The 16,541-nt window shown below is 37.8% G+C and overlaps 1 protein-coding gene across 2 annotated transcripts in view; it reads right to left on the reverse strand.

The window, feature by feature from the left end:
- c16h1orf35 (chromosome 16 C1orf35 homolog) overlaps positions 1 to 16,541 on the reverse strand; it is an 80,472-nt gene that overhangs the window by 29,625 nt on the left and 34,306 nt on the right. For both annotated transcript variants that reach the window (XM_067364134.1, XM_067364133.1), the window contains exons 5-6: positions 5,648 to 5,720; positions 3,834 to 3,910 (exon numbers count right to left, since the gene is read on the reverse strand). In XM_067364134.1, the coding sequence (XP_067220235.1) occupies positions 3,834 to 3,910; positions 5,648 to 5,720 (150 nt within the window). The remainder of the gene's footprint in view (positions 1 to 3,833; positions 3,911 to 5,647; positions 5,721 to 16,541) is intronic.

Genomic DNA, 16,541 nt, shown 5'->3' on the forward strand with positions numbered 1-16,541 from the left:
TGCTATCACAGACTACATTCCTATTGTTTTTGACACAATCAATATACCTAAAAAAAAAAATCTTTCTATTGTGATTATTAAATAAAAATATAAAACAAAATGATAAATTACTATAGTAATAATGTACTGTACATAATAATTAATAATAATAAAAAACATTAAACCATTACGGTTTTTTTTATGATACAGGGTACCATTAAAGCTGCATTATTTACAAAAACTTCTCTTTACTGATCTGGTAAATGGGTGGTACATGTTGTATTGCTAAATGCACATTATACGCATGTGTTCTGTTTTTAGCCTATGCAAGCCTATATTTTTGAAGCATTGAAACTTAAATCCATAATCATGCCAGTGTTATCTAATTTATTTTCTACATTAAAGTTTATATTTTTAAACTATACCTCATTCTTAGTATACTTAATTTCATTACTGAAATCAGCAACCTCATTTCAGTAACCTATGTATCATTACCGCAACAGGTGTTTATTTAATATTTATTTAATTAATAGAAAAATAGTAGTTTGCATTTAAATGCATGGGCTGAATATATAAAATGTGTTCTCTCAGGTTTGCCACATAATTTTGAAAAATGCCAAAAAAAAATTGGTTGTAAATGGCAGCAGGTGTTGCAGTAATGAGAAAAATCAGTCAAAATCAAATAAAAATGTTAATTTAAAAATGGTATTTATATTTTCAGACTGTTGCGGTAATGAGATTAAGGACTTCAAAAACATATTATATTGTCAGTAAAACTTTCAAAATTAATGATCACAAACACTTTCAGACCTTGCTCTTCAGGGACGTGCACAGACATTTTGGGGGGCAGGGGAAAAAAGGGCACTTCTCATAATTATTTATTTAAAAAATAATCCTTTAAATAACCCTTAAATATATTAAGACAACTGACTTTCCTTACCAATTTATTTTAATTCCTTCACACTCAGGGAATTGTTTTATACTCCACAGATTTCTACAAAATAATCAGTTCACACAGAGACTATGGTCTTCTTTAGTATTCACTAGGTTTATTACAAGTGCAGGCAACAGCAACTAGCAAGTAGCTATATATTTTGAATAAATGACTACACCAAGGAGAAGGACATAGTTCCACTAACAATTTATTTTGCACAAATCAATAAATCGTTTTAATTTTTTTGGTGTTATTGGAATACTTTCATGAAGTGGACAACTTTTAGATTTTGATCCATTTTTGCTTCCATGTCTTTTACTCTAATGGAAAGAAAACTTTTAACCCTTCTACACATTTAGATGGAGATTTGTTTTAAGCGTACTACAATTCATCTTTTTGCATCTGTAGATTTCTTCTAAATTAAACAAAACAAGCTAATCTGCATTATACGCATGTGTTCTGTTTTTAGCCTGTGTACTGTTTTTGATATTTAAACACATCAAGATTTTTTTCCCTGAACTGTTAACGCTTAATGCATTATATAGCCTATTATTAAAAAAATGCCTGCAGAGGGCGCTAAAAGCCTGCTGATTGTTGTTAGACAGCACAGCACGATCAAATCCACGATCAAAGTCAACCACCATGATTAAAAATATATTTTTAGTAAAATAATAATATTCGGCCACTTCTTTGTGATAGAAATGCTACAGCGACTGTAATTTCATCAACAAGAATATGTGGACATCAAACATGCAAAGACAGAGCAATTGAAGTATTATCCTGTGTAAGCGTAGATTTAAGAATAGCATTATGTAGCTAATGCTGTATTATCATGATTTTTAAATAGTTTTAACAAACCATGCATCCTTAGAAAACTGTCTAATAATGCGGTTCATGGATGTGCGTCTGTGGAATGCTCCTCCTCTGATCTTGACAGCCCAACCGATATCTTCACCATGGTTCAAATTCAAAACATAACGCATAGCACAATTAAATAACTGAAATTATAATATGACATAAATTTCATTAGTATCAAATCAGGCAGATGTGTCGATGGTGGTCAAACTATTAATGCAGCGTTAAATGTATAAATAACCCTTAAATAGCCAGAACTTTCAGGTTTGTGAACATATGCTAGCCTACCTGAGTTGCTTTTTCGCGGGAATAGTTGTTTTCAGCCAGCAGCAAACTCGAGGCTAGGTCAGGCGGGGCGCGCGCGCGAGCGGGCATGAATGGCGTGTTGTGGAGTGAGGGCATCTGAACTCGACAAAGCCGACCTGATATTTTTTTTATTCAGTAAATATATTTGTTTGACAGGGAAGCTGTGCACAAACAGGAATATTCATGTATTAAAAAAAAAAGCACCCCAGAAAAAAGGGCACTTTCTCTCGAGGAAGAAAAAGGGCAGGTGCTCAAGCCCCTTTTTTGTCTATGTGTGCACGTGCCTGTTGCTCTTAATGTCTAAAAAGGAAATTTGTTGATAAACGTTTTTTAAATTTTCATGTTTGAAATCTTTGAAACTAAGGGTGTGTTCACACTTGTAGTTCAGTTAGTTTGGTTCATTTGGTCCGGACCAAAAAAAACAAAAAAAAAACAACATTTAGTCCTGGTCCAATTAGCATTCAGATTGCTAATTTTATCACTGAACCAAAAGATACCGAACCTAAAGGCATATAGGGATACATTCACAACCTGATTGGTCAGATTTTATGACGTATTGCCTATTTTGAGACGGAAGTTACCGAACATCCAAAACAATGCTGTGTTCTGAGGTAAATGTGCTTGTTGTGTGTGCATAGCCTGCATATGATGGTATTTTGGCCAGCTGGGAACTGGTGAAGAGCTTATAAAATGTGTAAAGGAGTCAAAACAGCGGCGGGAATCCCTCCGTCACACACACAAACGATCTACTGCGCGCATCTGATGCCTGTGATAGGCAAACTTGCGACTTTGACAAGAAAAACTGATATACGTGAGGATTCTGTCCTTTTTAAGAGTCTCATCTTCCTGTTTTTGGTTTGTTTACATGTCTTTGGTCCATGTTGCATTCATATATCATTCGAACCGCACCAGAATTCGTTTGGAAGCGGACAGAGACCCATCTTTTCAGCGGTCTCGGTCCGCTTGTTTGGTGCGCACCAAGGTTTGGATGGCAGCGTTCACATATGTTCAAATGAACTGCACTAACAGAACAATCGCACCGGGGTTCGTTTTAATCGAACCAAACATGACAAGTGTTTGGTCATATTAGTGTTTACATTAGCTCTTTTGGTGCGCACCCGGGTTCGATTGACGTCAGAGTTCGGTACGTTTGGATAATGTGAACACTGTCTTCTGAACACGGGTGCGCACCCGTGAACCGTACCCAGAGTCCGCTTAAAAAGGGTGTCTGGGGTACGGTTCACTGCTGATATGAACGCAAACGTACCAAATCGCGGAAGTGAACCGCAATTAATGCTGTATTATTAGATAAAAATATTCACTCACTTTCCCGACGAGCGTGACTGATGCACTGCAAGCAGACTAGCAGAGAGTTGTACATCTCATTTCTGCTCGCCTTCAGCATTCTACATTCGCGGCTGATAGAAGCAAACAAGTGCTTTTGGAAACAAAAGCAATGGTTCAAAAACAAAAATATAAAAGTGAGGAAAGCAACATTATGCATTTTGCTGCCTTCTCCTGCACCATCGTTACTAAGCAACGGGGTAAACTGCTGGTTTGATGACGCAAACGAACCACAGGTCGGACCCAAATAATATAATATGAACATAGTCCAGTGGGGGCAGGGGGAGCAATCGAACTCAGTTTCGGTCCAAGCAATCGAACCAAGTGTTAAAGCACCCTAAGATTGTGTGAGAATCACCCATTTAAACCATAATGGATCACACCCCCACCCCCCATGTGAATCATTATATATCACCTTTTGTCTCCTTTATCATGTCTGTTGTCCTCCTCTGGCATCTGAGAAGCTTCCTGCGGTCTGTCAGCTTTGTGATGCTGCCAAAAAATAAAATCATAAATAAAGTCAAGATTTACTGTAGCCTGACTTCGTCATACTCATATTCTAAGCAGAATGTGAGTCTGATACTGCTCCATTGCACTTGAATTATGGGGCGTGTCTTAACCGAACCAGTAAAAAACAACAACTCTGCACTCAATTGGATAGACCTACAACCAATCAGAGCAACGCAGTAAGTGACGTATGTTGAACTTGTACTTAAACATTTGCCGAATCCCGTTGGAAGGACGGCAAACACATCTTTCCCATCGACAAATGCCTTGATTGCGGTTCTTTGTTCGTCTTTTAAAATTAATGCGCTGTCGATTTCTTTTATTACAGACGTGATAGCGGAATCTAAACATCTTACTTCTCCAGCTGCAGTCATCGTTGGTGAAAACCAATTCAACCCAAGCGCTCTTTGATGACGTGGTTGGTTACGTAACCGCAGATAGCCTGTCCATCATCGATTAAAGCCCGCCCTGGCAATTTGATTGGCTCGGCCTTCTGGGAGCCGAGCATAATTACTCCACAATGGATCGAGTCCAGACCGAACTTCCCGTCCAAAAAATGTTGTGGGCGGGGTTCGGGCTGGCACCCAGGCTAGATTTACTGTGCTTGTAATATGATTCTTGAGATTAGGGCTGTCACGATTCCTTGATTAAATTCGATTGCTCGATTTTTAAAAAAATGTACCCGTGTTGATTAGCCGGCAAAATACTGGAAGTGGTGCCATTCATTTTCTAGGACTGCATGATATATCAACACTATTGAAAAATGTTAATACAGCATGCTGCTATTGTGAAATCACAAAGGCTGTGATTCAATTAAATAAATGTATGCGCTCTGCGGTTGCGGGTTACTCAGCCTCTGCATGTGCTGTTTTGGGTTTCCAAGAACATGCAATTGGGAAGGCATAAAAAGTCTGATGTGCTTTGTGTTTAATAGCAAAGATCTGTACTGTAATTATTTACATGGGTGGAGCAATAGCTAACAAACTCTACCTCTGCTTATGCTGCGAGTTTGGGTTGCTTATAACGTTCATCTGGGAACGCAACGTGCACAATTTTACCATATTTGTAACTTAAATCATTTATAAATCCATGCCAACAGAGAAGAATACATCAATATGTTTCTAAATATGCAAACTGTTGTTCATCGCAGTTTCAAAATAAACGTTTAAACCCTCGCTCTGAGTTTGCATGTTTTGATGTCCATATGTTCTTGTTCAAGACATTACAGTGGCTGTAGCATTTCTGTAGTAAAAAAAGTGGCCAAATAATAAAGATTAAGTAGACATTTGAATTAAATGTTGTTTGGCCAATATTAAACAAAGGTTTGATCATGCTGTAATAAAGTGTAACAATAACAATCACTAAGCCGTTTGCACCCTCTGCAGGCATTTGATATAATACATAATGTACATAAGTTGATTATGTTTATTTACATGTATATTACATTATGTATTTCAACAGTGTGGATCAATAAAACCATATTATTACTTGCTTTTGATACATTATTTGAATCTATTATTGCCTCATTGTTATTATACAGTATTTGTATTTTAAGTGATTTTAAAGTCTATTGTTCACTATTTTTTGTACCACAAAAAAAATCTGATTACTCGATTTACTCGATTGCTAAAATAATCATTAGTGACAGTCCTACTTGACATATTAAAGCCATGACACATTCTTAAAATCAAATTAGCATTAAAACAAATTACATTTACATACCATGAAAACCGGCAAACCCATTTTTACAGCTTCTTTTTCTTGCTTGGAAAGCAACATTCCTCTTGTCCCAGCCCTGATAACAAATAACAGCAGAATCTCAGAATGTATCTCCGTTACAGCTATTACATCTCTATTTATAAATTAATTTATATTAATCTAATTGCAGGCAAGTGCGGTTTCATAGATTGAAACAGAAAAGTGATTTTATTTTGTATAACATTTCAATACACACTTCAAAAACGTATGCATTTCTATCCAGGGGGTATTCCAGAAAGCAAGGTTAGCTTACCATCACATCTGAACTCTCGGCAGTCTGAAGTAAGTTCAGTCAACCCGAGTATGAGTTAACGGTGACCACACAAAGACATTCTCAACCGAGAATGAACCATGAAAACAGACACTAAAGAACAAGCATGCCATACTTTTTTTTTTTAATGGCAATTTTCTTTCGAAAGAACGAGACGCTGAGACAGCCGCTGATAAAGCCTCGGAGAACCCGGTGTCTGAGGCACTTGTACAAACTAGTGTTGTCAAAAGTACCGACTTCGGTACATAGTCGGTACAAAAATTTTAAAAACGTGACGCTTTGAGCGCTGTTGAGTGGATTCGTAAACATCTCTGATTGGCCGTTGTTTTCACGGCCCATCGGATATGTCTGTGATAGGCTTCAATGATCAACGCTGTAAAAACGTTGTAAATAGTCATCAATTAACCCTTATGCGGTCTTCGTTTGGGAAGTACACTCAGGGTCTTCGGGGTCTCCACAGACCCCAGGCAACAAAATGCAATTTTGTAACAAAATACTTGTTTTTTTAAAAAACATTTAATTTTACTCTTTTTATTAATGTTTTTACTCCATGTTTGTACAGTTTTTGGAGGATTTATCATATTTTTTAAATTTATATAAATAAATTAAAAAATATTTTTTTAAAATAGGTTTTTATACAAAAACAGCTTTTTATGTAAAATTCACTTTATAAAAGACCCACATTTCTAAATTTCATTCATGGGGATAACATGGATAATTTGACATGGTTTAGTGTAAGATTTTTGCCCATCTTTTGGAAAATGCAGTTTTAAAAGTAAAAAAACTATCATTTTTACCAGTAGATGGCTGCAGAGCTCCACTATATGCTATGTGCTATCTGACTGACTGAAAGACATCTTTTCATAAGTTTTTTTCAGTTGGATTCATATCTAAATATTATGAAATCACAATTATAACAATAAAGGGTACTTTTTGTCAAAGTTTAGCATTTTTTGTAATGAAAAAAAATAGTTTTTCAATATTGTTACATTATGATGAGACTCCACTGTGAAAATGGACAAAATTCATCCTCAAAATCAACATTTTGGAAAAATTATTTTTTTTCAGTACAAAAAATGCTAAACTTTGACAAAAAGTATTTTTTATTGTTATAATTGTGATTTCATAACATTTAGATATGAATCCAACAAAAAAAAACTTATGAAAAGATGTCTTTCAGTCAGTCAAATAGCACATAACAAATAGTGGAGCTCTGCAGCCATCTACTGGTAAAAGTGATTTTTTTTTACTTTTAAAACTGCATTTTTCAAAAGATGGGCAAAAATCTTACACTAAACCATGTCAAATTATCCATGTTATCCCCATGAATGAAAGTTAGAAATGTGGGTCTTTTATAAAGGGAATTTTACATAAAAAGCTGTTTTTGTAAAAATATTAATTTATTTATTTATTTATATAAATTTAAAAGATACGAGAAATCCTCCAAAAACTGCACAAATATGAAGTAAAAACATTAATAAACAGAGTAAAATTACATTTGTTTTTTAAAAAGCAGTTATTTTATAACAAAATTAAATTTTATTGCCTGGGGTCTGTGGAGACCCCGAAGACCCTGAGTGTGACCCTTTTTTTTACACTAACATAAAAACAAGATATCACTCCGATTTTTTTTTTCTTTGTAGATCTAGAAAGTGTTAACAACGGTACAAAGTTTCATGTCATTTGGACAAAGAGAATATTTTTTTTTATTTGAGCAAACGTCGTTTGGGGTCTGTGCAGACCCCAAAGACCCTATAAGGGTTAATCTCTTCACCAGTGGCGAGGCCAGAAATTTTAAAGTGAGTGGACCTTGGCGAAACAGGGTGGACCTCAAAGCCTACTCTCAAATTACATTTTTTACAATATCGGATGAAATAATTTCACAATTAAGATTAGTTAAATGCGATTTATTGTTAGCCAACAGTTTCATGAATACAAAATTCATTCATTAATAAAATAAATAATGAAGAGAACAATAACAGAACAATAAACAAAGATAATCTCTGTGTTGGGGAAAATCTGAACATTGTGGCAAGCAGCAGACCAACATCTGAGAGAGGGGGAGAGGGAGAGAGAGAGAATGCTGCAAGTATACAGGCTGCGTGCATACCATCATGCAGGTAAACATGAATACGAGCCAGCACATCCTTTTTTAATTAAAAAATATATAAATCTACTGAGGATCCCAAAACAGACTTTTAAAACTATAAACTAACACAATATTATTAATAGCAATTTCTAACACAAACACACAAATTAGCCTAGAAATAAAATCAATTTAGGGCTACTTACTAATTTGATTGTTTTTGAAGCCCAAACAAATCATCTTAAAGGACAAGACGTAGACGTCTTGGCTTTGCGTTGTAAATCGCAATGATTTCATCGTAATCTAAAGACTCCGTAATCTCACGCTCATGAGAAAGGATGGCGAGGTGCTTTAGGCGAGCGGTTGCCATGGATGATCGAAAAGATGTTTTGATCCTGCCAGTGGTGGAGAATAGGCGCTCTGCACTACATGAAGTCATAGGGAGAGTGATAATTATTCTCAGAAGTTTATTCATGTTCGGAAAAATATCAGAAGGGCAACTGTCTATGACTTCCATTAGTGACTGGAATGTCTGTCCTCCCTCAGCTTTCCTACGTATCTGATGCGTAAACACAGTCAGCTCAGCGTTCTCGATTTTTATGCCATAATGCTGACTTGGAGATTCAAGCAAGCCTTTGTCAGCAAATGTCCCGGACTGTGGTTGACAGGCTGCAGCTGCTTTCATTATTCCATACTGATCGTCGTGAAAACGGCTCCTTAGCTCGGTCAGCTGTCGGTCCAGTATCTCATTCCATAAGCGCCGTAGGTCATCATCGTTCCTCACATAATTTCTTGAAATATTTGACACAACCACTGAGTCACAGAGCCTGGCAGGCAGCTTTCTTTGTCGGGAGATGGTTACATCCAAGTTTTTGATTTCATGTTTACTCATTAACTCATCTGTGAGTTTCAGAACTTTCTCAAAGTCGCACTGTGAATTATCTCTGAAGACAGTAAACGCATCTTTCAAGCCATCAACAAGGTGGATACAGTCCAAAACACACAGTGTCGGGCTTTGCAGTCCTTTTGTGGCAAAGTCACTGCACTCAAAAAGTTTCCCAAATGTGACTAATAAAAAAAGGAACCGCTTCGTTTGGATCTGTTGCAGAAGACCCTGTGCCTCGATTTTTGTCTGGCTATGGTTACTTCCACTACATTCATCAAGTAATTCTAAAATACAGTCAAATAAAATAAGCACCTTGCTTACAGACCCGGATTTCGAGCTCCAACGAGTGTCAATGGATCGCTCAAGTTCAAGACAATGGCGATTTGGATGAAGTTGTTTCTGTATTTCCATAAACCTGGCGTGTCGGATGCTTCCCGTCATGAAAGTATGTAAAGAATTAAGTGTATCAAAAAATGTGCTGACGTGACTGGAAACTTTTGATGCTGCTGCCAGAACCAGATTTAGGCGATGAGAATTACAGTGCACGTACACTGCATGGGGAAAGGTCCGCTTCAAAAGAACATGCACTCCCCCTTTATTTCCAGACATAACGGAGGCCCCATCGAAGCTGAAGCCTACACACAGAGAAGGGTCCAGCTGTAGTGGTTCAATCACTTCCAGAATCTTTTTTGAGATGCCAGCTGCAGTCATGTCTACAGTGGCCACAAAACCAACGGCTCTTTCCTTCAGCATTCCCTGGTGAACATACCGGATACACACTGCAATTAGCTCTTGTTTTGACTCGTCTTTGTACTCGTCAGCGATCAGTGCGAAGTAAGTGTCTGGTGTTTCATTCAATTCTGCCTTTATCTTCCTCAGTAGTAAAGAAGCGGCCGCCTCCAGCAACTCGTTTTGCGTATCAGAGCTCATTAAAGTGCCGTTTTTAGGCATCTCCTCAAGCCGTGCCTTTATTTCGGGATCATATTTGGAAATGAACTTAAACAGTTGTAAAAAGTTGCCTTGGTTCAAAGCATCATCTCTCTGTGACCACGTAGTGGTATATCTTGTTTGGCACAAAACAACACAATGTCCAAAATTACTTTTAAATGTTCCCGATTTCGTTGTACGAATGACAGATTCATTGCATCGTGATTCATCTGGTTGACTACTGTGCCACCGCCAGATTTATGACAGGCTCTATAGCCATTATACTTTTCGAGAGCGATCAGATGTTGCTTACTCCCTTGGTGCCGCTCACAGGCCTGCGTGATGTGTTTCCAATCTCGGTATCCCTCGTTAAACACGCCCTCAAACATAGTGTCATTAAAATGACGGCACATCTTGCAGTACACTGCATCGTTTTTTATGCTGTATTCTAGAAAAGGGAACTTTGTGTACCACTTGGAAGCAAAATTTCTGGACTTGCCATGTTTTGTTGTGCGTGGAAACTCGCGTAAATCGGGCTGAGCAGGCGGTTCATCGAGTGTGGATAAATCAGACGGTGAGTTGCTTTTCTGGAGGACGGGCCCGAGTTGAGATGAGGTGCTGGTGGACGGGAGAGATGACGTTGTGGGCTGCTGGTCATCAGTTGACTTGTCTGTACTGTCGTCGTCATCATCATCGAGTGTAGTTTCAGGCTCTATTCTTGGTTTTTTAAAATATTTAATCAAAGATATCTGTTTCGACATGCTTACCTCGTGCGCGTTTAATATTAGTTTATTTCACTAGCATATGTAAACTCATCTTCCCCTCCCCCCAACAATCACTGCGGTCAAGCCAGCCGCCACCCAGAAATGAGCGGTCAATCTAGCCGCCCCTATATTTCGCGGTCCGCGCATACACTTGGTATTACGGTAAGACTGTCTGTGAACCGATCTGATCTTATTTTGGAATGCAACATCGGAATGCCTTGAAACGGTGCAGTTGACACTGTGAGAATGTGTCCTCTCCAGCTGAGGTGAAATTAGTCTGTGGAAACTAGGATTTTATTTTTTATGAATTTCTGAAAATATGAGCAAAACAGCAGAAACATGAGTTTTGGGGGGCTCTTATTTTGGAATGCAACATCAGAATGTCTTGAAACGGTGCAGGTGACACTGTGACAAGGTGTCCTCTCCAGCTGAGGTGAAATTAGTCTGTGGAAACTAGGATTTTATTTTTTATGAATTTCTGAAAATATGAACAAAACAGCACAAACATGAGATTATTTTGGAATCCAACATCAGAATATCCTGCTGAAACGGTGCCGTTAACACTGTGATAAGGTGTCCTCTCCACACGAGGTAAAATAGGTCTGTGAAATGTATTCAGTTTCACAATGTATGGACAAAACAGCGTATGAGTGTTGGAGGGCTTTAATTTTGGAATTCAGCAGCATACAATGTCAGGCTTTGAGGTTCACCATCATTTTCAGGTGAAATTGAGCTGTGAAATATTTTTTTTTTAGTTATTTTTATTGACTGACTGACTGACTGAATAAATGAATGAATGTGAAATCACGTTCAGATCGGTTCACAGACAGTCTTACCGTAATACTAAGTGTATGCGCGGACCGCGAAATATATGGGCGGCTAGATTGACCGCTCATTTCTGGGTGGCGGCTGGCTTGACCGCAGTCAACAATCCGTGATTGGTTAAAACAGTTACTAATAGCCTATTGATTGGCTGTTGCAGTTAGGCTAATTATATCTAAGACATTTTCACACTAAAATAATAATTTATTTTTGAAACTTGATTTGCGTTTTTGAGCTGTATTGAGTCATTATTATTGTCATGTATGCGTGATTTTTCTCTCCTTAGTCCTTACCCACAAAAAATATTTTGTGTCTCATTTGATTGGGTGGACCAACTGTCAATCTGAGTGGGCCAGTGCCACCCTGGCCCTTCTGTAGCCTCGCCACTGCTCTTCACTAAGCGCTTACACAGATACACACCGGAGCGTTTGAAAGCAGGCGTCTATCGCGGATCGGTCCACTGTTAGACGCCTGCTTTCAATCGCTCGCGCTCCCACTTTCAAAACGTTTTCAAATTCAAACACTTCCGTGTGCTTTCAAATGCTCCCACGCGTTGATCATTGTAGCCAATCACAGGCATATCCGATGAGTGCGTCAACACAATGGCCAATCAGAGATGTTTATGAATCCGCTCAACAGCGCTCAAAGCGTCACGTTTTTAAAACTTCAGTACCGATAGGTACCGAAGTCGGTACTTTTGACAACACTAGTACAAACACGCCATACAATGGTCGACGAAGTGCGATGACATTGCAAGGTGCGCCCCAACGTATAAAAAGGGCACGTGAGAACATGTCATCAGCTTCTTTGTCCTCAGGAAGCCACTTGTTTGAGTGCTATGCAAGATAGCAGTGTTTTAAGAAAGGATAGAAGGTAAGCAGAATAATGGCAAGCAGACAATTCAAGTGCTGTTCCTCCATGCCTGCATTACTTAACGCCTGGCGATGGTCTGCTGTGTGTAATTTGTGTGGGAGAAGAGCATGCACGTTCAGCCCTCAAAGGAGCTGGATGTTTTCATTACGATAATTTCTTACTGAGAAAACTCTTCTCCTGGCTCTAGCTCCGTGTTTGCTGAAGCAGCATGCAGGCTACGATTGTGGGAATCTCAGACTGAGCTGTTAAGAGGAGCATAAGGGAGCTCCCCACACCTCTCCCGCCAACACCATCGTCTTTCTGGCAGAAGCAGAAGCCCACTCAGCGGTTTCTTCTGCAGAAAGCGAGGACTCATTGCGGTCCATGATTCTGATTTAAAAGACGTGGTGTCAGTATAAATAGATATCTAATAGATCCGTTTCCTGCTCGACGCAGCAAACCGCTGATCTGGTGAAGCTTATGGCTCGTGCCACAGCCAAGTCTAACCTGTGCAGCTTCAGTGAACCTTCCTTTTCTTCCAGACCTGCACACCAAGATGTCATGTGGGTAAAGACATCCATACTCTGCCTGTGTGGTCCATTAGGCTTAAGGCCCCGATATACTCATGGCAAAGGTATTTTTTGTACTTAGGGGTAAAACAAAGACAGAAATACATAACCAGTGGTATACTGTTAATGAACATCCGACGCTGCCCACACGTTTAGATGAATATGTAATTATGTGCTGCATGCTTTCTTCTCAATAACAAAATAAACACAACAAAATTGAGAAAACAGCTATCATTTTTTTTTAATAAAGCGTAAGAAAAGCATATGATCATAGCAACGTTTGCACGAGCTCTGCAATTCAGCAAGTCATGTAAAGTCATTTCATGTTTATTTATATAGAACTTTATATAATAGATTGCTTCAAATCAAGCAGCTTTACCATATTAAATATGAAAAACAGTGTCAGTGCAGGGCTGGGGGATAAATCGCATGTGATTGTCACGCGCATTTTGTCAGTAAAGCCGGTTCCCTGATTACCGCTAAATCGCCATCACCTGCTTTCAAATGGAGCGGCATTTAATAGACAGAGCCGTAGTTCACTGACAAGCCACGCAATATCGCGTTCATATGGCAGATGAATCGTCTTCGATGACAATCACATGCGATATATCCCCCAGCCCTATGTCAGTGTCTCGTTTCCTACTAGAAAGCAGCTCTCCAGTGTGTTCATGTTTTCACTCGTAGACATCTGGGGCCGTATTCACAAAACATTTTATCTTACCACTAAGAGTTCTCCTAAATAGCAGTAAAAGTTCTTAGCTAAGAGTTTTCTCTTAAAACCTATTTACAAAGCTGCTGAGACAAACTTTTACTAAGGAATAGACTGAAGTCTTAAGCTGAGAGTTAGGGCAGGGTTGACCTTCTTGCTATGGACTATACACACAGTGATTAGCTGATGGGGGAGGAGTCAGCGATTTAATCATATAAATATTGTAGAATGAGGTGTCATGTTTCCACATTGAAATAAAGGTTTAAAAAAACAAATGTTGCCCTATTCAAAATAAAATGTTGCCATATTGTTGCCATAAAGGTTTTAAAATATAGGCTAAGCGTCACTAATTAAACTAGTATATACAGTTAATATATATATATATATATATATGTGTGTGTGTTTTTTTTTTTTTTTTTTTACTCTATTCGATCATTTGTAAGTGTGAACTAATGAAAACCACTGGCACAGGTAATCAGACAATCTTTATTTATTTGTTAAAGATTTTTTTTGGTGTCTCATCGTAGATTCAAATCTATAAATCAAAATGTATTGCATTTAGGAAGAAAAGGTTCAGCACCTAAGGCTCTGTCACTATTGCCTCAATGGTGTTCAGTGTCTTTGGGTGGATTAGGACTGTTTGTGATTTGGTCTTACCCACGTAGAAGGCAATGTTCTCAGGACCTTACGCAACATTCCCTAAAAGTTCTCAAAAGTTGATGAAATTTCTGAACATTTACAGAACATTCGGGACGTTCCTAAAACGTCCTCTTTTGGTAATGAAAATTCTGCAGTTCAAGGTTCATTATATGACTTTAGGGGGACGCTCCATTTTGGTTATTTTATGGTCAAAAAAAGAACGTTACAAAAAGGATATTTGGGACATTAACAGAACGTTCCCACACGTTCCTCTGTTAATCATTTAATAACGTTCCCGATATGAGTTTAGAGGAACATTCCATTTTGGTTACTTTATGGTCATGCATGAATGTTACAAAGAGGACATTTGGGAAGTTATCAGAACGTCCTATAGTAATAGTCCCCTTAACATTCCCAGAACGTCCTGAATGTTCCCTGAAGGTCCACCAAATAACGTTCCCCAAACCTTAAAAGAACTCCACATCGTGACCGTCTCTGAACGTTCTGGGAACGTTACTAGGTGAATTTTACGTTTCCAGAACATTCTCAGAACGTCCCCACTGGTGTTGAGTAACGTTCCCAATATGTTCACAGACGGTCAAGATGTGGAGTTCTTTAAAGGTTTGGGGGACGTTATTTGGCGGACTTTCAGGGAACATTCAAGACATTCTCTGAACGTTTAGGGAACCATACTTCATTTGGAAATGTTCTCAGAACGTCCCTGTTGCCCTTTTCAAAAAAAATTAATTGAAAATTAGAGCTAAATTGACTAATAAAAATGGCTGTTCGAACAAAAACTATTTTTGTTCTATTTTATTTATTTTTGACTTTTTCTTTTAGGTCTTTACAGGTTATTCCTTGATTAATATTATGACATGCATGAGCTAATGTAACTGCTGTATCACTGCATCAGTAACTACACAGTTACTGTTTTTAAATAAATCAACATGCAGCAAAACATCAATGTTTCTGGATCATCACTGACTGAATCACAGGCTCTACTCTTCAGCACAATGGTGACACACAAATCTCAGATAACAGAAACAGAACATTAAACTCTAACAGATCTCTCTAGGTCTCTGCATCTTCACTTATTACAAACCACTCTGACTTTATTTCTTTCATACACATCTTCTTAATGAGATGTATATGTTTTATCAAAATGTATAAATGTCACCGTTATGGAGGTAGGCGCTTGTTCTAGTTGGGCTCCTGACCCATGACAATTTGACTTTAGTTTTTCTCCAATTGTTGTAACTGTTTTTCTAAAGCATTTGGTACAATCAAAAATTGTGAGAAAATTCAAATCTGATCAAATGGGTTTAAATGCTTGATCATTGATGATGATATAAAATCATACAAAGGTCTTACTCACAGATGTTTGAATATTGTGTTTACATTCACCTAAACATCATAATGCAGGAGAGCCTGTCCTACTTTGAAATTATGAAAGTTATTATCTTTATGCAGAAATTATTCAGACAGTACCATGTAGATTCACACAGACATCAAGATTCTGCATATGATCCTCAACAATGGTGACAAAACGTCCTATAGTGATAGTCCCCTAAACATTCCCAGAACGTTCTGAATGTTCCCTAAAGGTCCACCAAATAACGTTCCCCAAACCTTAAAAGAACTCCACATCATTCTTGCATGACCATAAAATAACCAAAATAGAACGTCCCCCTAAAATCATATAATGAACCTTGAACTGCAGCTCTTTCACAACCAAGAGGACGTTTTATGTCCCAAATGTTCTGTCAAATTTCAGAATTTGTGTCACTTTTAGACAAAGTTGCACAAGAACTTCGCCTTCTGTGTGTGTGTTTTATAGAAAATAATAAAGTTTGAAGTCACCGTTATAGAGGAGAGCGTTTGCTTTAGATGGGCTTTTGATTTTTGCCATATTATTTTTTTTTTGGCTGCTTTAACTTTTTTTTTTTAAAACATGTTTGTTATAGCAAAAGATGCAGGAGAAAGTCTGATCAGATGAATTTGGTTGTTTAGTGCTGATGATTCACTGGTCTTCTCCTGAGTCTAAACTATGAGTGTGTTAAATGTCAGTTTTGCATCAACTTTTTTTCCCCTCCTTTTTTATTATTATTATTATTTTTTAAATACTTTATACAGAGTTTTGAGCAGTGTCTTTTAGACTCACACAGACATCATGAATCAGCATATGATCCTCAACAATGGTGACACTAAAAAAAAAACTTTTTTTGTGACTTTAGTAGCTTGTTTTGTAATGTTCAGAGTTAATCTGTTTATCTGAAAATTTTGTCACCATTGTTGATGATCATACGCAGAATCTTGATGTCTGTGTGAATATA

Source organism: Chanodichthys erythropterus, chromosome 16 (assembly GCF_024489055.1).
Source record: "Chanodichthys erythropterus isolate Z2021 chromosome 16, ASM2448905v1, whole genome shotgun sequence".
NCBI classification, from domain to species: Eukaryota; Metazoa; Chordata; class Actinopteri; order Cypriniformes; family Xenocyprididae; genus Chanodichthys; species Chanodichthys erythropterus.